The 20,122-nt window shown below is 35.1% G+C and overlaps 4 protein-coding genes across 7 annotated transcripts; 1 reads left to right on the top strand and 3 right to left on the bottom strand.

The window, feature by feature from the left end:
• LOC18590725 (SEC14-like protein 5) lies at positions 4,703 to 8,837 on the bottom strand. Of its 4 annotated transcripts, none has more exons than XM_018128453.1 (7): positions 8,660 to 8,835; positions 8,114 to 8,553; positions 7,824 to 7,990; positions 7,088 to 7,183; positions 6,353 to 6,609; positions 5,494 to 5,714; positions 4,703 to 5,341 (listed from the first exon to the last, which is right to left on the bottom strand). In XM_018128453.1, the coding sequence occupies exons 2-7, from the start codon at positions 8,408 to 8,410 to the stop codon at positions 4,967 to 4,969; spliced, it is 1,413 nt and encodes a 470-aa protein (XP_017983942.1). In that variant the 5' UTR covers positions 8,411 to 8,553; positions 8,660 to 8,835; the 3' UTR covers positions 4,703 to 4,966. The 4 variants fall into 4 exon arrangements, with proteins under 4 accessions (XP_017983942.1, XP_007016473.2, XP_017983941.1 ...); XM_007016411.2 differs by having other exon boundaries at positions 7,836 to 7,990; positions 8,660 to 8,834; XM_018128452.1 differs by having other exon boundaries at positions 4,715 to 5,359; positions 8,660 to 8,837.
• LOC18590724 lies at positions 9,190 to 10,331 on the top strand. Its single transcript, XM_007016410.2, has 3 exons — positions 9,190 to 9,580; positions 9,690 to 9,852; positions 10,029 to 10,331. The coding sequence occupies exons 1-3, from the start codon at positions 9,456 to 9,458 to the stop codon at positions 10,167 to 10,169; spliced, it is 429 nt and encodes a 142-aa protein (XP_007016472.1). The 5' UTR covers positions 9,190 to 9,455; the 3' UTR covers positions 10,170 to 10,331.
• Positions 10,714 to 13,981, bottom strand: LOC18590723 (ubiquitin-conjugating enzyme E2 7). Its single transcript, XM_007016409.2, has 6 exons — positions 13,790 to 13,981; positions 13,585 to 13,687; positions 12,686 to 12,783; positions 12,508 to 12,608; positions 11,978 to 12,055; positions 10,714 to 11,189 (listed from the first exon to the last, which is right to left on the bottom strand). The coding sequence occupies exons 1-6, from the start codon at positions 13,830 to 13,832 to the stop codon at positions 11,112 to 11,114; spliced, it is 501 nt and encodes a 166-aa protein (XP_007016471.1). The 5' UTR covers positions 13,833 to 13,981; the 3' UTR covers positions 10,714 to 11,111.
• LOC18590721 (osmotin-like protein) lies at positions 17,594 to 18,617 on the bottom strand. Its single transcript, XM_007016406.2, has one exon. The coding sequence runs from the start codon at positions 18,582 to 18,584 to the stop codon at positions 17,823 to 17,825; it is 762 nt and encodes a 253-aa protein (XP_007016468.1). The 5' UTR covers positions 18,585 to 18,617; the 3' UTR covers positions 17,594 to 17,822.

The raw sequence follows: 20,122 nt of genomic DNA, 5'->3' as shown, positions 1-20,122 counted from the left end.
AAATATATAACTTGTAATTTCATATTAATATAGATTTATAAATAAATAAAACTAATATTAAATTACTATGATTATGATTTGTATACGTATATATAATAAACTAATATATTATATATACATATATATAATTTTATTTTAAGCATCCGAGCATTTTGCTCATTGCTTGGTGCATAATCCCTCTGCTTGAAAAGCAGGGTTCGAATCCCCCCTCTTCCAATTATAAAAAAAAAACCAAATATATTTTAAGTATATTATTAATTAAGTTTACTATTAATTCATTATTAATTAAGTTTACTATTAATTCTTCTTAATATATATAAAAAATATTATATATTAATATATGTAAAAAATTAATTTGACCTTTTGAGTAGATTGGTCTAAAAATTTTAAAACCAAGAACCATCAAAAAACTAATTGGATCAAATATTATAAACCAATTGATCTAGTAGATCAATTAAACCGAATCATTTTACTCAAATCATATTTAGTTTGGATAAATAATTGATCTGATTTGATTTTACTCACTCTAAATAAATTAAAAGCAGTTTGATTTGATTCGAGCAAATCTTTGCTATATATCCACATGGGATAAAGAAGCTAAACAAAGGATTAAATTCCCTAAACTCCCAAGACACCAAACAACATCCGTAAGCATCATGGGAATAATCAAATAATCATTACCATCCCATTTATGCATAAAATCATGACTCTAAAGGGAAAGCTTTTGCTTCTCTTAGGTCTCAGTTCTTCTTGTCCACACGCCTGGGGGCACTTCGGATAACATCATTGTCTCCATTAAATCCCATTGTTTAACTAGCTAGCTAATTGCAAATTAAACCTTATAAATTTCCAATTATAGCTAACAAAGCTTTTTAGCCAAAGCTGACAAGCCAAGTCACCCCCAAAATCCAAAGTCCCCTACCAAATGAGAAAGATGACAAATAAAAACATTCTAGGAAATAGTAAAGGACATAAACAATTAGGTTATTGATTACTTATATGATAAAGTTAAAGTGGGTTTTCTCTAGATTTCCACTGACCTTATTTTCGAGTCGCTGATTTTACTAATTTGGTGTTCCTTGAGCAGAAGGAAGGGTCAAGTGGGGGCATTTGCTGAATCCCCTTATCAATTGGCACTAGTGCTGCAAGTTAGTTAAAGCAAAGCTGCTCTTCCTTGCACTACAATTTCAATTCCCTCTCACGGAATTACCCTTTATTTTAATAAAAATCTAAAAAGGCCATAACTTTTGTTCTTGGCTCTGATTTCATTTGCCTCAATTTGCTTACGTAGTTCAGCTCACCAGCTGGTGCTCATGGGTTTTAATGGAAGACACTTACTCGCACTTGCGCTCGCACGCACGCTTCCCCATGCAGCACTGACCCTTTTCTTTCGTGAGGGCTGATGTCATCAAAAGTTAGTTCTCAAGATACAATAGCATGTTATAATCTACGTATGACACATAATTTATTACAAAATTTGAGATGAACAGATTGAGATATTTTTTATATGACAGCAGAATAAGGTGGATTCGAATCAAGTTTTGCAATTTCTTCGCTTTAAGTGATTGTTATAATTTATTTTTGATGTATATTTGTAAGTTTGCGTACGAGGATCATGATTACGTATAAAAACTTAATAACATTTTATTTGAATAAGCAAAAAAAAAAACTCAGATATTTTTAGGAAAATTAAGGGTTATGTTGGTTTTAATTAACTGCATTGCATTAGAAAACTTTCTGTGAGAAGTTTTAGTGCTAATTCTTCTGGTTGTACTTAGGGTCTATATCGATCCTCACCAGTAGTGATGTCATTGAAGGGAAGGTTTTCAACAATTGGTGACTTTGAACAAATTAAGATGGAGATGTAGGAAGATGATGATCTGAGTAGGATCAGGCTGTGTTGTTCAAGAAGTATAGCGGCTGGCCTGGTTATTGGTTTTTAGTTTCTGTCATTCACTCTGTAATGAACCGTAACAGAATCCATTTTTCCTGCAGGAAAAATGCCAGGGAACTGGGTAGAGTATATTTTTTAGAGCCTGTTTATTGTTATTTTCTCTCTTTGACTGATTATGATGATCTGGTTCTTCAATTGACTAGTATAAAATGCCAACAACTTGGCAATGAAGAAAGGTACTAGATAGATATAGGGCAAAAGAATTCACCCAAGGTTCAGCCCTTTTCATAGTTGCGCCAGTTTTCTTTCTCCATTCAAAGGGGCATTCTGATCTGATTCGTTTTCTTTGTTTACTGGTAAAAGTTATGGTAGCAAGGGACCAAAGCCCAAGTGCCCTGAAACCTGTAACTTCTTCCAGGTGATTCTTTTCCAACAAGAAGGATCGAGGAACTCTTTGACGTAAGACAATGCCAAAATGATAAAAAAAGGTAAATAATATTAGAAAGACACATGGAGGGAAGGATTGTGGTAGACTTGCCTGGTCTGTCTCCATCAAGGCCTAGAAACCATTTTGCATCAAAGAGGCATCAGCACTATAAAATGGTGGGGCAATTGCTAGAAAACTGTTTGATTGGTTAGATTGTCCCACACCATCCACTAACCCATTCCAAGCCCATAAAGTTAATTGCCAACAAGAATACCATTTCTGCAACAGCACATTTTTTTTTATCTTTTTTACATAAAAATTGAAGTACACTAGAAACAGTCACAATTCCTTGGCTCCCCACAATCCTCACCAGTCACCAACAGTTATCTACTTAATGATTTACCTGGACAGTCACCCACTACCACTACCTTACCAGATTTACTATATCAGATATATTTGTTTATACCCCAAATCTAAATCTCTTTCCAGAGAAAAGTATATCCGGAATGATAAACCAGAAACTCGCAGAGTCCATACTAATCACAAGACGCATTTAACAAAAAGTAAATGCTAAGACAGGGTTGCGTGTATAGTTTTAGTTCTACAACATGCTTTTAAAATGTTAGTTGTTGATACAAATATATTATAACCTTGCAATCCTACTACCACAAATCCTCAAGGGAAAGCTGACGATGGAAGCTGAAAAAGAACGGAAGGAAACAGATGGGAAAGTGTTTGGTGTTTCTTTCTTTCTAAAAGGGCATTGGATGCGACAGTTCACATTGGTGATGCTAACACATGGGCTGGAAAAATATAACGAGGATTTGAAAGTAGCAAGAATCAATATGATAACCTATCAAAACCTCTTTTTGTTGCCCACGTCAGTTGTTTGTCTTGTCCTATCTATTAGCAATCCGAAAGGTCAAATATACGAGGCGTCGCATGCAAAAAACACCACAGCGACGATGCCGAGAGAGAGTTGCAAATTGGCAGAGGAAAGCCAAAACTAAAAAAGGAAGAAAAAGTTGAGTTTCAATTTCAAGGGGAGCAGTGGCTAGCGACATGGTGGCGGGCCAGTTGACCAGGAGGCCTCTGAGGTACTTGTTTATACGATGCGTACCATTTCTAATTATTAACTGTTGAAACATTCCCCCATAAACCTTTTTTTTATTGTTAAAACAAACTCGGCGGAAAGTAATCATATTGTTAATGACAGGAAAATTTTTAAGCCGCTTCTTTTTCTTCCTTTAAGAAAGGTTGGCTTTGCCCACTTGAATGTAGTTCAATTGATAAGGTTGGGAAGAAATTTGAAATAAAAGTTCTAACTTCGAGTTATAGCTTATCTTTTAATTCAGGACAAGATGATCAAGATTACTTATCAAAAAACATAAGCTTAACAGATACCAATTAAGTGTACCGCCTTTGGGTGAAATAATATTTGTTCATTCAGCCATTTTCGTCATGTCTACAGAAGGCTTGCGAGTCGATTTGAAAGCCTTTCAATTTCAATACATAATGCCTTTATTGCGTTGTCTACTTGTGTCCCAATTCAACGGCCACCAAAACTGAAGATTTTCCTGTCCACTACCTTTTTTGCTCCATCAGTTAGCCACGTTTCTGAAAACAGGTATTGGTAAAAGTCTAATCTCACGAACTAAAAATGGGCTAGGAATTGGCATGTATAGCAGACATGAGAGAATTCTATCAGAATGGTTTGGCACTACTCTAACAATATAATGAGACATTTTTCCAAAAGGAGCAAATAATTTTTTGGGAGGTCTTTTCATAGTAACCTCCTCAGCATTCACTGAGCCACAACAAAGAAAGTTCCTAAGTGCTGCAAAATGGGAAAAAAAAAAGATCAACTGTACAATGTTACTACATTTAATCTGAACTGTTGAATCTTGTTGGCAAAGGTTCTAGCAATACATTTGATCCTGTTCATTGTGCTACATGCTGCCAAGGACATGATATAGAAATTCGCCCGGCTAATTGTACTCGAATTCTATTGTGCAAATCTGTTAAACAAGATTCCAATGCAAAACAACTTCGAATAATAGTTAGGAATAGAGCAAAAGATATTTGTTTGTATACTACTGCTGCTGCTGCTGCTGCTGCTATCATTGTTAGAATGATGGCATTTAGCCAAAAGAAGTGTAACCCACCAGCCATCACCATGAAAACTCTGTTTGTACATGAGCTATATCATTGCAAAGACATGCTTCATGTCTAATCCTATTCTGTTGGACCAGCTTTAATGCTTTATATATTTTAACCGGGCAAAATTCATCACTATTTGAGTCTTGTCAGCATCGTTACTTGGGTTCTGCTATTTTCAAAATATTATAGCAAAGAGACCTTAAAATTCAGTAACAATATTATGGCAGAGAGGATTGATATTGAGAGTTCAGAATATGATATTAATTTATTACCTTAGATACAATTTCTGCATATGGACAACAATATAGAGCTGCACACTTAGCTCGACTATTAAAAGAATTTGGTTGTACTACTACAGCATAAACTTTCGCCAGAAAGGATTTAAACACAATGGGGACCAATTTACACACTCAGAGACTATCAAAATAAGCAGAATTGAACAAGAAAAGAGCTTGACAGTCCCAATAAAAAGCACCGCTTTTTTCTTATTGAGATTGAAAGGGATGGCTTTCAGGATCATATAATCCTGCAATTAACGCTATAAGAACCCAGAACATGAGCAGGCCTACTATGGCAGTTCTCAATACCTGGTCACAGCTCCCACTCTCATGAATATCATCCTGACAAATCATACTGGTTGTGGGTATATCCTCGCTGTTGCTAACATCTTCACTTGCCTGTATCTTGTTGATCTGGTCTCTGTGTGAACGCTTCACATCATGAACACCAATAGTTAAACATTTTGTGCACCTGCAATCTCCACCAAGATATGATGGGAGTGTCTGTAGATTCTCAAAGAGAACCTTGCGATACATTTCTCCTCCAATTTTTAACTTTTTCCTAGTAACTGGTTTCAGAACCTGAGAAAAGCCACAGATCTGTGATTACGCGCAAGAGAGACAGAAGGAGAGAACTAAAGCCTCATCAAATTTGAAGCCACAGAAAGAGAAAAAAAAAAAACTGAAAAGCTAAGAAATAACACATACATATTTTAGTCAGAGAGGTAAAGTACCTGAATAAAAGTCTGAGCAATAACACGAACAACTGGAGGAAGCCGTATAACAAACAAGCAGCCAAGACGGTTGGGGTAATGGTCTTGCAAGAGGGAAGAACAGGATCTCATTATTTGCATGGGAATTCTGAAAGGAGTTAATCCTGCACAGTCTACGAGAACTGTAACTTCAGGTTTTTCTGGACTGACTAAATGCATCACTCCATGCTCTACTTGAGATACTGCAATAGCAACCATAAGTCTTTATCATAACATCATACAGAAAAGTGACTAAACAAATAAGATCATACAACGAAGGATTAGCTGAAGCTGAAACATTAATGAATGACTTAAAGAATTAACCCATAGTGATGATAAAGATAAGTTTCGTCTCAGTTTGAATTTTTATAACCAGTGAAAGACAATGATTTTAGATTCTGGCATACTTTGCCCACAGAAAAAATTTAATTCCATAGATAAAATCACTGGTCCAGGAAAATAGATCCTTTTGGATAGAAGAAAAAAAAAGTCAAATGATTTTTGTTTATATTATATGAATAAGTCATTTGGCAAACCTAAAGGCAAGAAATCACTTTGAAAGGTTTGAAAAGCATCCATCTTGGTGGAAGCTGAAAGTGGTAGAGGACAAAGACAATAATGATCAGAAGATTTCATTGACGTCTGCGTTGAAAACTCTAGCTGGCTATTTTGGATGAAAGAAACTTTAAAAGAAACTTTCCCCAGCAACTCTAGTTCCAATTCATATTAAACAAAGGAACTAAGATTTGAACATAATGCCGAGGAAGTCTTCATTATTTAAATTTCAAATGGTAGCAAAATGAAAAGCTAAGCAGCACTACCACAGGGGAAAAAGACATACTGACTGCCTGAGCAAAACGAGGTCTGTCATGAGATGGCAAGCTGGAGCAAGCTAGCCCAAGCCGTACTATGAGGCAAGGTCTGTGCATGACATCATATCCATGCCAGAATACCATGTTCGCCCATGTCTCAAGCTCTTCTTGAGAAAGAATTCTATATGTCTCCCTCCATCTGATTGTCTTTTTAATTGATGATAGCAAAACTAAAAAGTCACCATTTGCAGCAGCATGAAATCTACGGAGATCTTCGTCATTGATTCTGCATAAACACTACTATGTCATGGTCTGCTGCAAGAAAGAACACCAAGCAATTCAAAAATGAATATGCATATGACAAAAGCATGAATAAATCCCAAAAATGAGAGTCGGATGCCACCCTTCAAAATTTACAGTTGAAACTTCCAGAGAGAAAGCTGACATTTGTGAGAGATGAAGAAGCACTAAGGTTCATCATCAATTATGAGACTCTCCATAGAGTATACTTATCTATTAAAGCATCAATGAATGAACGCAGAGAGGCAAGCAACTTGATGATGACCTGTTAACTCTAGTAATGAAAGAAATTTATAACATAATAAAAATAGGGCGTTCAAACTTGAATGCATGAATGATAATAGACTGATTGGTCAATTTTTTCAGTAAGATCATTTAAAATGGGAAAAATTGTAAAAATGGTGCAACTCTTTTAACAAAAAAATTGTCACATATGCATTCACAAATGGAAATCATCAAATCACCTCTCTGGTAAACTAATTCCTTGATTTTCCAGATCCTTGTGGAGTTGATCCAACCAGCTTTCACATTCTAGATTTTGGGAAGCTTCATTACTGATCCTGCAGTTTACACAGAATTTGTGAACTGGTTTAGTAAACATAGCTCATTATAGAAGCCAGTTTCAAGTTCCCAATAGAAAGAGTAACAGATATGTTCATTTAAAGTTGCCACTTGCTAATTCACTTGACAATCAAGTTGCTTGAAACATGCAGACCTAGAATATCTAAGAAAGAAGCAGGGCAAATCATATTCAACCTAATAAGTAATCAATACTATTTGATACCCATAGAATAAATGCAAACCAGAAAGATTGTCCAGTCAGCAAAAAATTTCATCAGAATTGATGTGGATAGATCTGGTATCAATCTGATGTTCAGAACCAACCAATGGCAAAATGCATTGTTACTAATTCTTTATGTTTGGGAAATTTTTATAATTTATGTATGTGCCAGCTAGAGTGTCTCCTCACATGAAGCTCATTTCTAAGTCAATCCAACCCAATTCCTCACCTCGCATCCTCAGTTTATTCATAGTCAATCAAAGCTCTTAACATCAGAGTAGGCATAGACATCTTTGGAAGATTACTCAAGCTCCATTTCCAATCTTTCATTGCAGAGGAGCAAATATCATTTCCATTCCAAGTTAGACACACCAAGACAACAACATAAAATGTCAAGCACTCAACCTCATACACTTAACTGCTCAATGTACCTTGTATCCAAGTCAGACTGCACAGCGTATTCCTCAGGACGTGATTCTGAATACACCGGAGAAGCACTAGTACCATCCGGGGCTTCATCCTTACACTCTTCTTGATCTGAAAATGCTGTCGCGATTGAAAGCACCAATAATGGCCTCGACAACATCTGAAACAATTAAACAAACACAGCAATCGTCAAATCATTTGTTAAAACAAACCCTTTATCACAAATCACTCAGCCAAGCAATTAACTAAAAATGCAATTTTGACCAAGTTGCTAAGAACAAACCTGCATTCCTTTAACCAAACCCTTAAAGGGAGCCAATTTCTGAATACAATTAACGGGTGGATAGCATACAACTTGCAAAGCCTGGATACCACGCCATAAAAAGGGACATTTAGCCTTCGAGACCCTTCTAACAGTTTCCAATGCAGCAACTTTGAGTAAAAATATTGCTACATGACCTGCTGCACCCTTAAGATCTCTACCATTGCTTATTCCAGTTATTTGCCTGCAAATACTCTTAGGATATGTTTTGGGACTCGAAACACCTAAATTTCCTTTATAACCTCTTTTCTCTTCCATGGAAATAACAAATAACCCAAAATTGAGAAACCTATGAAAATTTCACCATTCCCAATTAATAAAGCAATCAACTGTACCGAAATTAAACGAGTAAGCTCTAGCTCTTCAAATCTCACTGAATTTTATAATAAAAACAAATCTACCTGCAAACAGATAGGATTTGAAATCAGGCATTTATCAAACAAATAGCTTAGAAATTACACAGAGCTAAAAATTAAAAAAAAAAAGAAAGAAAGAAAGAAATCTTACCCCAAAATATCGATTCATTTTTTTGGCAGATTTGGAGCTTATAAAAATTTTTAACAGACTTTTTCTGGTCTTGTCGGCAAATTCGAACAGGAAACTCTTCGGTCGTGTTTTTATTTTGTTAGTAGGTTTTATTAAACTATTTAATGTTTTGAACGTTCTGTTCTTTCGATAGCGATCGAGGAAAAGATGAGAATGGAGACGGGGGGAAGTAATTCGGTGAAAGGTGGGGTCCTGCACATGAGTATTAGACCAATGTACAGCTGAATGAAGTGACACGTGTACGGTAGTTATCTAGGTACAGATTTGGTAGTCCAAAGAGACCGGTTCAGTAGTTATGTTTAAGTCGCCGAATCACGTACCGAACAGTATATTTAAAATGCTAACCGTTGATAAACGTTTGCAGCGGTAAAAATATGCCCATTCTTGTCACGCGCCAAAAGTTTAACACTACATTTTTTTTTTGTCTTTTATTACGGAATACTTTATTTTTTATATATTAAAAAGGATTTTGCACTCTTAGCTTTATAACCATGGAACTGGAGTTAGACCCGGTGAACAAGTGCTAAGTGATGATCGCCAGGTCCTGGTTTTGAAGCAACCTTAGACTTGCATGCAGTCCACGTGTAGCCAAAGGGCTGACCACGTGTGAAAACCTCGTATCAGCTCGAGAAAGAACAAACCATAGAAACATAAATAAAGCGTCCATGAAAGCCGAAAAGGAAAATTAGTCGTATTCCCTTGCATCTCGTAGAGATCAAGAAACTAACCATTCTTTTTAGATCAAAAAGAAGAAACCATGGCGTCTAATCTTAAGCCAACGTTTGGCTACACGGTTGTTTATGTTAAGGACGTAGCCAAATCAGTAGATTTCTACGCAAAAGCCTTTGGTTACGACGTTCGTCGCTTGGACGAGTCTCACAGGTACGTACGTATACATCATTCAAAATATTTGCATGTGATTTTCGGACGTGCCCATGGCTTGGCTCATTTGGTTTTCCAATGGTGGTTTTTTGGGGATAATTAATTGCAGATGGGGAGAGCTGGAGAGTGGGCATACCACGATTGCCTTCACTCCCAGACACCAACACGAGACCGATGACCTAACCGGTGCGGTCCAAGTCCCAAAATCTGATAGCGAGCGACCCCCAGTGGAAATCTGTTTGGTTTACACAGACGTTGATGCTGCATTCAAGGTTTGTAGACAACAAATCAACAATGGTGTTTCTTATTTTAACTGAATTTTCATATTGATCCACGAACGATTATGACGAATATTTGGTTATGAGGAACAAATGTGATGAATGTGTATATATTACAAGCATAAATTTTTTGTTGACTGGTTTCAATTGTTGTTATGGTTGGAGAACAGCGGGCGGTGGAGAATGGAGCGGTGCCCGTGAGCCAGCCAGAGGACAAGCAGAATTGGGGACAGAAAGTCGGGTACGTGCGTGACATTGATGGCCTGACCGTCAGGATGGGGAGCTATGTTCACGCATCAAAACAAGATTGACTGGAACTAAAAAGTTTATAACCTTTGTTATATGTTTAATTTATGTATTAAGGTAAGTTGTTATGAGTGCGGATGTGAATTATATTTGTGAGTTTAAATTAGTAGGATATATATATAATCATAATAATATTCTAATTAATTTAAATTTTATACTTGATTTCTACTCTTGTTTCCTAATTAGTCCTACTTTCTTTCATTCTCCTCCACACTTGTTTAGTAGGTTGCTTTGTTCGGCTTGTCACTGGTCATTGTTATTCAATAAACTAATTTATGAGCTCATTGATTGAAAATTAGTTTGCTAAAAAAAATGGAAAAATTGATTAATACCTTTGAAGGAAAGTACTTTTATGCTTCTTTATTAACCGCAAACTAAAGAGAAATAGGAGGGCACAATTCAGTTGAAGTGCTAAAAGAATTTGGTAACACTTCATTCGTCTGAGATTGAGCATTCAATTAATTCAAGAAAGCCGACACTCTACACCATTTCCTTTCTTCCTCTGTCTCTAACAGAGATATTTTAGGGGCAGAATAAGAGAAAAAGGGCTGAAAAAACAGACAATAAAATACTATTGTTTTGGAGTTTGATCCACAAGTAGATTGTAAAACCTACTAATAAAGATCAAAATCAAAGCATCTAACAAAAGACAAATGTCCATCCAAAGAAGAGTCACCTGAAAAAAGACCTTATGATAGAGGGACTCAACAAGAACGCTTGCTAACAAACACTAAAAACCAAAACGCTTTTGAATACATAAACGTTTTTGACAGTTATTACAATTACTTCACCACAAGAAGGGAAAATCAAGTAAAAAGGGGTAAAGTGTGAGAACTTCAGATGGCATTCTACAAGAACACTGCGGTGTTGTATCAACCACATCTCCCCACACAATAAATTAAGGCATTCCCTGGGTACATATGTAGAGAAGAAGCGCCAGCAACAAATCACAACATTTCTTGTGACCGTCTGACGCAGCGGCTGACCTTCCTCTTGAATTCATCTCTCCTCTCTCTCCATTCCTTCTGCAATTTACACAAAAATATTGGTCGTAAGAAACGTGGATGAAAGAGCACGGTTTTGATTCTTTGGTCTGTCAACCAAAATAAGATGTAAAACAGCAACTTTAAGTTCAAGAGTAAAAAGTTAACAAATGAAATATATGACAAAACTTTAGCATATGCCAATGGTTGCATCAAGAAAAGAGATAAAACACCAGGCCAAAGGAATGATAATATAATAAGGCTCCATTTTAGGGAATTTCTGACAAAGAGAACTAGGGAAGTAAAGGATGTGTACCTTTTGATGGAATTTTAGAGTCTGGCTACAGATAAAGCGGAGAAAAACCAGTATAACAACACATTTCTATGGAAGCAGACTCAGCACATGAAACTAGATGTGCACCATATGTACAGAGACTTTGGCAAAGAAAGGTGGGATGAAAACATGCAGAGAGTATAGATGATTGACGCCAAAATAGTAAATACATTAGGAATATACGGAGTAACAATAAAAGTGCATATTAGAACCCCATATAATCTGAATAGTCATTTTAATTAATAATAGCTAATATAAGCACAATAAAAGAAGCTTTTTAAAGAAATTTGTTACCCATAATAGAAGGGTAGATAACATGTTAGTACATGTCAATGGCAGTTTCATCAAACATTCAGAAGGAACATTGCATGCAAATGCAGAGATCAAATACCCTGAAGATAGAATGGGAACCACCCTTATAAGAACCAACAAACCAAAGACCAAAGTTGCACCAAAAAAAGGAATATATAATTCAAGACAATCAACAATCACTTACTGCAGCTTCAACATTCGCCGGAGATTCGTCGTTAGGGCTGGAAAGCATTGATATGATACTCAAAACAATACTTTCAACCTGCCACATAATAAGAGTACTACATTTGTTAATGTACTATCACAGTGTCAAGGAAAAAAAAGGGAGAAAAGCAAAGTAGTGAGGAGCAGGGTAACTGCAAATTTCCAACAAATGAAAACAAAGCTTAAATCTCCACATCAACTAAACTAAGCCTGTATCTGAAACCAGTTAAGTTCATCCCCCTCAATATTCAATTCAGTCTAAATAACTCATTCACTAGAAACACATTCATATATAATTTCGGTTTCTAATTATATGTAAATCTCTTATGATTTCCAGGTTATACTTCTTCCCTGTCTTCCTTTTTGTCTGATAAAAGAAGTTACTTGCTTGCAATCAAATAGTTAAAGTTTGAGCAAAATTAAAATCTACGGCACTACAAATGTTATTAGCCCTTGAACAGGCAAAAACAAAAAGACAATTCATAATTAATTGACACTTCATAAACATACTGTATGTACTGGCATCCACCGCTCACTTGCAAGCTCATAGCCATTTGGATCATCACCTGGAGGATGAAGAATTGATATGCAAACACGCCCATCTGGATAAACTGCAGTACAAATAGAGATGAAATTAATTCTTGCATTACATAAAGGCACGTAAGAACCAGAAAAGACAAAGGTATACCATTAGGATGCCAAATCTCTGATGTAAATTTCACTGTTGGAGGGCTGTTTGGATAATTAGGTGGAAAGCTCATGATGGCATTGAAAAATCCCCCTTCACTGAAATTTGAATATTAATGTTAAAGAACAGAAACAAAAAAACATGAGATTACAAGACATATGCCCTAGCCACAACCACTGAAAACAATCCCTATATAACTCAATTCAATGCCAAGGTTACTCAAGAACAATAACAGTAAAATTGAGAACAAGCAACGGGAAGGTAAGACAAGTAACATGAACATAGAACTACAAAGCAAAGAAACTTATCTTAGCAGCAAACAAATAGCATTGTCAAGAAGCACAAGAACAACAATTTGTGCTGCTCAGAACCAACAAACCTCCAAATAGAAGCAAAGAAGAGACCATGCCATAATCCAAAATTTATCATGCTCAATTCTAGAAAACCCTGCTTTAAAGATGAAACTTAATGAAGTATAGTTACAATGACAGGAGCTTTCAACGACTCCTAACCAAGTCATTCCTTATAAAGGCTGAAAACAAACAATTTGCTCTCTCATGCAACCAATTCAACAAAACTAATCAAATAGCAATTGGCAACACCATGACTAGGTAAAACTCCAAATCAACTATTCCTCACAATCACCTAAAAATCAATCAAGCAAATCCAATTTAGAACCCAAAATTCCTTTCGAATTCAATAGAAGACCTTACAATCAACCCTGGCATCAATCATGATTCAGCAAAATCAATCCAATTTCAAAACCCAAAGTCCTATTAAGCATCAATCACAACCAAAACTCCTGATCCAATGTCATCAAACAAAAACCACATCAAAGAATCCATAAGAAACAATTAATTCCAATAAAAAACAAACTTTACCAAAACAAAAACACTTACTAAAGAGTATCAGGTGGTCCAATAATTGTAACACTCCATTCAAAGATATTAGTCTCATCAACCAATCCGGCTGAGAACCCATCAACCGGGTTCTTACAAAGATCTGCAAAACGACCAATTAAAACGCGGTTCAGAATCGAACCAAAACCCCCAAAAATTTCTTATTTTGAATCATTAAAATTGAAATCGATCAAAAAAAAACTACCTTTGAGCTGTTTCTGAAGGAGGAGGCTGGCTTGAGATGCCATATAAACAATAAAGATAGAGATACAGAGACAGGGCTCTAGAGAGAGAGAGAGCTCAGAGAAGCCCTGCGATTTGTAGAGAGAGGAAAAATAAGGGAAAATCAAAAGCCGACACTTTGCCTCGTTTTATAGATAGAAAGAGAAGGTTCGCCGATTGTGGACTCACAATTGTGCACGGGAGAGCTAGGATTATGTACGGTTCGGTTTGCTTTAGGATGCGTCTCTAGGCCAATTAGAATGTGCCACGTAGGCGTTCGGTCTGGCGTCGATCGGAGTGAAAGATACTACGATTCAGGTGCTTTCCTTCGTAATGTTGATTCAACCGTTCGGATTTCGCCATCCTTGTGGGACCCAACTTCCCCGAGGGTTAATATATAAGCAGCGACTATGGTAAGTCTAAACCCCTATGAAGATAGGAAAGTTGAGGTAACTAGGGTGGTAAATTTTTTTATTAAAAAATAAATTTATCTTCAACCCCAATAAATTATAATTAAGAAAAATATCATAAAATATTTTCAACATTAATTTCACACTTCCAATAAGATACATACCTTCATCATTAACAAAAAAAATCATAAACACTTCCAATAAGATACATATATTTATCGTTAATGGAAAAAATCATAAATTATTTTCGACATTAATTTCACACTTTCTATAAGATACATACATTTATCATTAATGAAAAAATCACAAATTATTTTCGATATTAATTTTACACTTCCAATTAGATACATAAGTTTATTGTTAATGAAAAATCATAAATTATTTTTGATAATAATTTCACGCTTTCAATAAGATACATACCTTTATCGTAAATGAAAAAAGCATACATTATTTTCAAAAATAATTTCACATTTCGAACAAGATGCATATGCTTATCCGTAACAAAAAAAATCACAAATTAATCCTTAACATTAAGTAAGATTTTTATTATGAAAATAGTAAAAAAGTGAAGTGAATGGGAAAATAATTACAAATGTGGAATTACTTTGTTGTATCATGTATAAATTCTTAAGGATTTCTTCCAACCCAAAAGAAAAATTCTCATTGACATTTCAACAAAAAGGGGTAATTAAGCATTTCAATGAATATGCAATTATGCACATGAAATTCACAAAATCATAGTATTTGATAATATAAAATGTTTATGGATTTATAAATTTATATATATTTGGTTTCATAACTCATAATAGTTCATTTTCAAGTGAAATTAAAATATTTATTTAACTATGACACTACATCTTTAATAAGTAAATACATTTGAGTTAAATTCCAATAAGATCACTAATTTATTTATATTATATTTTCTGCCAATGAGGTATTTTTTCAGTGGAAAAACCATGGCATTTATTAAATTTAGCAGGAACTATAACGGGCTTAATTTATGTAATTATCCAAAAAAAAATTGGCCTAGTAAAATGAGCTACTTCAAATTAATTTTGGTTATGAATTCAAACTTTGTTTATAATTAAATCAATTGATAAAGTCCAATTTGATTACCAAATTCTTGGTACAGAAGTCAAAATAATACTTTTTTGTTATTATGGTTTGCTTTGGCCAAGGAATGGTTTCTTCCCTGTTTCGATCTGCCATTGGAAGAAGCAAGAACCAGAATACAGTGTACCTGTCTTCTAGCTTAACGTTGAGAGATACCAATTATTTTGAGATCCTCATGAAAAATATTAAAAAAATGACAAATTATTAAAGTTTAATTATTTTTTTCCCATAAATACCAAAGCCAGTGGTTCAAATCTGAACTATTAAAATAAAAAAGTGCATGTTTAAATTTAATAAAAATGTTGTTTGTAAGAAGAAAATTTTCTTATTACATATTCCAACTAAATGAATCCAATTAGGGCATATGAAAGAATATAATTAAAATTGAAAAGAAAAAAGTAAAAAATGTTGAATTAATTAATTAAGCTTAAGCTTTCTATTCTATAATATAACTCAAAGGTAAACCTTGGGGTTTTACTCCTTTTGTAAGGCATCTCATTGGATAAAAAACGTTACCCTTTTCTTTTTCTATTTTTTTTATAATAACCAAAGGTTCACCCAATATGATAGTATCTAAAGTTTTCTCCTTACGTATTTTTTTAAAAGGAAGTTTTCTCCATGCATCAATTCAAATCATAAAGTGCTGAAAATTAAAATTTTGAACTTAAAAAATAAAGAATTTATACTTTCCATATAGTATTTGCGCAACGAGAAATAATAAGATTGAGGTAAATTAGATTACTCAATTTTTTTTATAGATAAAAGAATTAATGTAACAAAAATATTATATAATTAAGTGACGGAAAATATTATGTCTAATATGGGTAAGAGATGAGATAAATTTTAAATTTATAAATAAATTTTTTTATTTAATAAATATATTTTTTGGTTAAAACAGTGGACCATGAAATTTATACCAAAGCCGAAAGACAAGGAAACAAGGTTCATAAAGAATGAAGAATTGGTGAAATGATTGACAGCAACTATCTCAGAATGCGCTGGGAGTATAATAAAATAACATTATTATTTCTTTTGTTTTATTTTTTATTGGTACTTTTTTTTGAATATTTGAAAATAAAATCTCTTTTAGACATCTAGTATATTAATTTTTTATATTAAATATTTATATTATAAATTTTTTTAATATTTAAAATATATTAAAATCAAAATATTTATATCAACCTCGATAAAAGTAAAAAATATTGAAGACAAAGAACATATTATATGAAAAAGAATCTCACGTAGTTCTATATTATGGTAAAAAACGAAAAATTAAATTATTAAAAATAATATTTATAACTAATAAAATAAAGAAAGCAAGACAGGGAGGTCTTGATTGACTCGTTAAAGATTGTTCTGCTTTTGGAGATTTTTTAACTGAACCAGATACGATCAAAGCAGAAGCTTGAAGTCACCACCTGCTCCGTCTTCGGTGAATTCATCAAAGTAAATTTCATCTTCTACCTCCAAGTCCACATTTCAAGAAGGCAAGATGGAAGGGTGATAATTCATCGTTGTGAAGGAGTGCCCAAAGCAAAGGTGAGGGGGCAGGAAGAGTTCTCACTGGCAAGTAAGAAAGCAAACACTTCACGTGTAGGCACTGTAGCACACCCATGAAAAAGGAGAAAGAATTTTTGAGAAAAGAACCCAGAAAAAAGGAAAAGAAAAAAAAATCGAAGATGGGTCTTTTCATATTCACGGTGCATCATTATTTTGGTACTCCTTGCCTTGCTACTCCCTGTCTCCATTGTCTCCTCCTCGAGTACTCCCGCCCTCCCCAAAAACAGAAACATTAGCAACACCACAGACCATGGCATGTTATGTACCCTTCTTTTTTTGCACACTTTATTACATGGTCGGGATAACTCTCAAGGGAAAGATTTTTGCTTTGGTCTTAAACGCAATCTTGTCAGAGAAAAAGGGTTGAGAGTTAAAGCTATTATTATCAGTAACTACTAATTTGGGTCCGAATCAACAAGCAATATCTGCTGCCAAATCCCATTTTTCTACTTACACGGTAAAAACAGGGTAACACTACATATAAAGGAGAACGAAACTACATGTATTCAATAAGACAATTTATCACTTCCCTATCCTATTAAAAATTACAATGTCACTGTACGAACTAAGGAGGAAAGGTGAAGAAAATGAGAGAGAGAGAAAGGGAATATGCCATATGCTATAATGATGAACTCCAGTACATAAACATTTGAAACATGCTTTTCTTCTCTACTTTTGAAGGAAAATCAACATCTAGTCTCTCCTTTTTATGATCAACACAGAGTAAGCACTCACACGGAACATCCATTTCATTTAGACATACTCCAATTACACTTCAACACCATTGATTCTTAAAACCCAACTTCCAAACATACAATAGATATACGATAACACTCGAAATGAACAGATCCAGAGTTCCCTCGTCTTTTTTTTTTTTTGCTTAAAATCTCTCAAGAACTCAAGCTGGTACAAGAAATCTAAGTTAATGTCTGCCTAGTGACAGAAGATAATCTTAAGCTCACGTGGCGAAGCACACTCGTGCGTGAGCGAAGGGCTGTCATGAGCATACGTAAACGTGGCAGGACAAGCATGCTTGAAAAACTCTGAGAAACTCGAAGCCCTACACGTTTGAGGACTATTGTAATGGTTCCGACAACAAAGCTCGTCCGTACCGAAGGCTTCGCATCCGCTCTTACAACCCACTACCGGACCGTGACCCGGCGGCGACCGAAGCTGCAACTTGTCTGGACACGTGGCGAGTAGGTTAGCCCTGCAGCCAACGACAGGGCAAAGGCCTTTGCCTTCGTGTGGGGTCACAGTCATGGGGACGTTGAAACCGTCCACAAGGCTGACGGCGTAGGAAGAGAGGTCCTTGTGGCCACCGTGGTGGAGACTGAACTGTGCCAGCGTGACGGGGGTGGCCCCACCGAGGCCATTGCACTCTATGCGGTGGCCACAATCTCCTGTGGCACAGTAGAAATGGCCGTTGGAGTGGGTGCAGCCGGTTCTGGCCCAGATACGGCCGGACCAGTGGGCGGTTGGTGCAGGGAAGGAACGGTGGGTCAGGGTTTGGAGGGCGAAGCCGCCTCTTTCAAGGACAGGGTGGCCAGCGTTGGGTTGGATAGCTGGATAAACGGTGAAAGGGCAGTTGTTAACAAGTGTCAAAATGAGACCAGGCTGAGTAGCTGCAGCAAAGCTGCATAGGAGAAAGAGGGTCGCGAAGCAAAACAGAGAAGCACACAAAGGAGAAGCCATTTTCTTGAGTGAGTGAAAAGATGGGATTTCTCTTTGCTTCTTATAGAATTGAAGAAGAAAAGGGTAACTCGGTAAAAAGACTGAAACACCCTTTTCTCATTTTTGGGGTTTTATCCAATGTGAAAATGATTTTTATAATTGCTGCTCAGGACTGAGCCCTGCAAAATGGTCAGAAACCAGAGGACAGAGTCGATTCTTTCATGTGGATGCCTACCCCGCCTTTTCTCACAGTCTTTCTGAGACGTTGCAGCTTTCAAGTAATTACAAACTTAATCTTAATCTAATCAGCAGTGATTAGGCGGATTTTCTTCTTTTTTTGTTTTATTATGCTTTGTTAATATGTGACAGAAGTTCTACTTTTTGAGGGTAAAGCATAAAGATAAAGTCACTTTAGGGTCTTTTCTTTCGCTACTAATTAGCTTTTGAGTATTAATTAAGAACAAACAACTCAAAGGATTCTAACTTGTGAGGACTGAAACGTCTTTTAAGGTTAGAAGAAGGCACTTTTGCATTTGCATTCTGTTCCTGCAGGTTGCTGAAATTGAAATGGTTCTTCCCCTCTGGGGCGTAGTAGCTAGCTTAGCTAGCATCAATAGCCTATACACTGTGAAATTTCCAATTTCAGTAGCTGTACTCTTTTAAGTTAAGTAGTTAACAAGGGTCACGTGAGCCTCATTTATGAACTTCAATGCAAGAATCCAGTTGTACCATTGTGCATTTCTCGTCTTGAGAAGAGATTTTCCAGTCACTTTCTTCCAAAAACAGAAGAAGAAACGCAGAAAAAGAGCAGGCCAAATTAACTTGGGTTCATGATGAAAAATTATTCTTATATTTAGATGTGACACCATCTCAGGTCGAAAATGAAAAATAATAAATATGATTGTTAAAATTTTATATAAAGATTCAAATCAATAATTATTACCACTTTGAATTTAAATTTTTTTAAATTATGTAATTTAAATTTAAAAAAGTATTGATTAGTGATTTTTGGATTCGAAAAGCTAAAGTTGATATCAAAGCATATACTAGTTTTGTTTGAAATTTTATATTCTACCGATAAGATTTTAATTAACTTTAATTATAATTGTGATGTGTGATTTTGTCGAAGATTTTAAAGATTCAAGTGATTAGGATGTAATTTTTTTTTTTAACGAAAGTGTATGTAATTTTTAAAATTTATATAAAAATTTAATTCAATTTATTATTAATAATTTAAATTTAAATTTATAAAAATTACTCAATCAAGAATATATCATGGGTTGAACCTTAAACTCAACCTTGTGCGACCTGTCTGATAGATAGTGGATGATTCATATTTATAAACATAACCCACCTCATTTTGATTTGTGACATTTTATCTCACTGAATTATGCAACATTGACTCTTTGCTCGTATAGGAGAGGCATTTTCACACTAATATGAGGCTATCTCGATTGTAAATTCATATTCCTAACTCAAAAAATATGTTTGATAGGTAATAAAATATTTATATTTATATATTCAAAAGTCACTTCATCTCTTACTGATATGAAATTTGT

Source organism: Theobroma cacao, chromosome 9 (assembly GCF_000208745.1).
Source record: "Theobroma cacao cultivar B97-61/B2 chromosome 9, Criollo_cocoa_genome_V2, whole genome shotgun sequence".
NCBI classification, from domain to species: Eukaryota; Viridiplantae; Streptophyta; class Magnoliopsida; order Malvales; family Malvaceae; genus Theobroma; species Theobroma cacao.
Note: the sequence above shows the minus strand (reverse complement) of the source record. Positions and strands in the feature narration are given on the sequence as shown.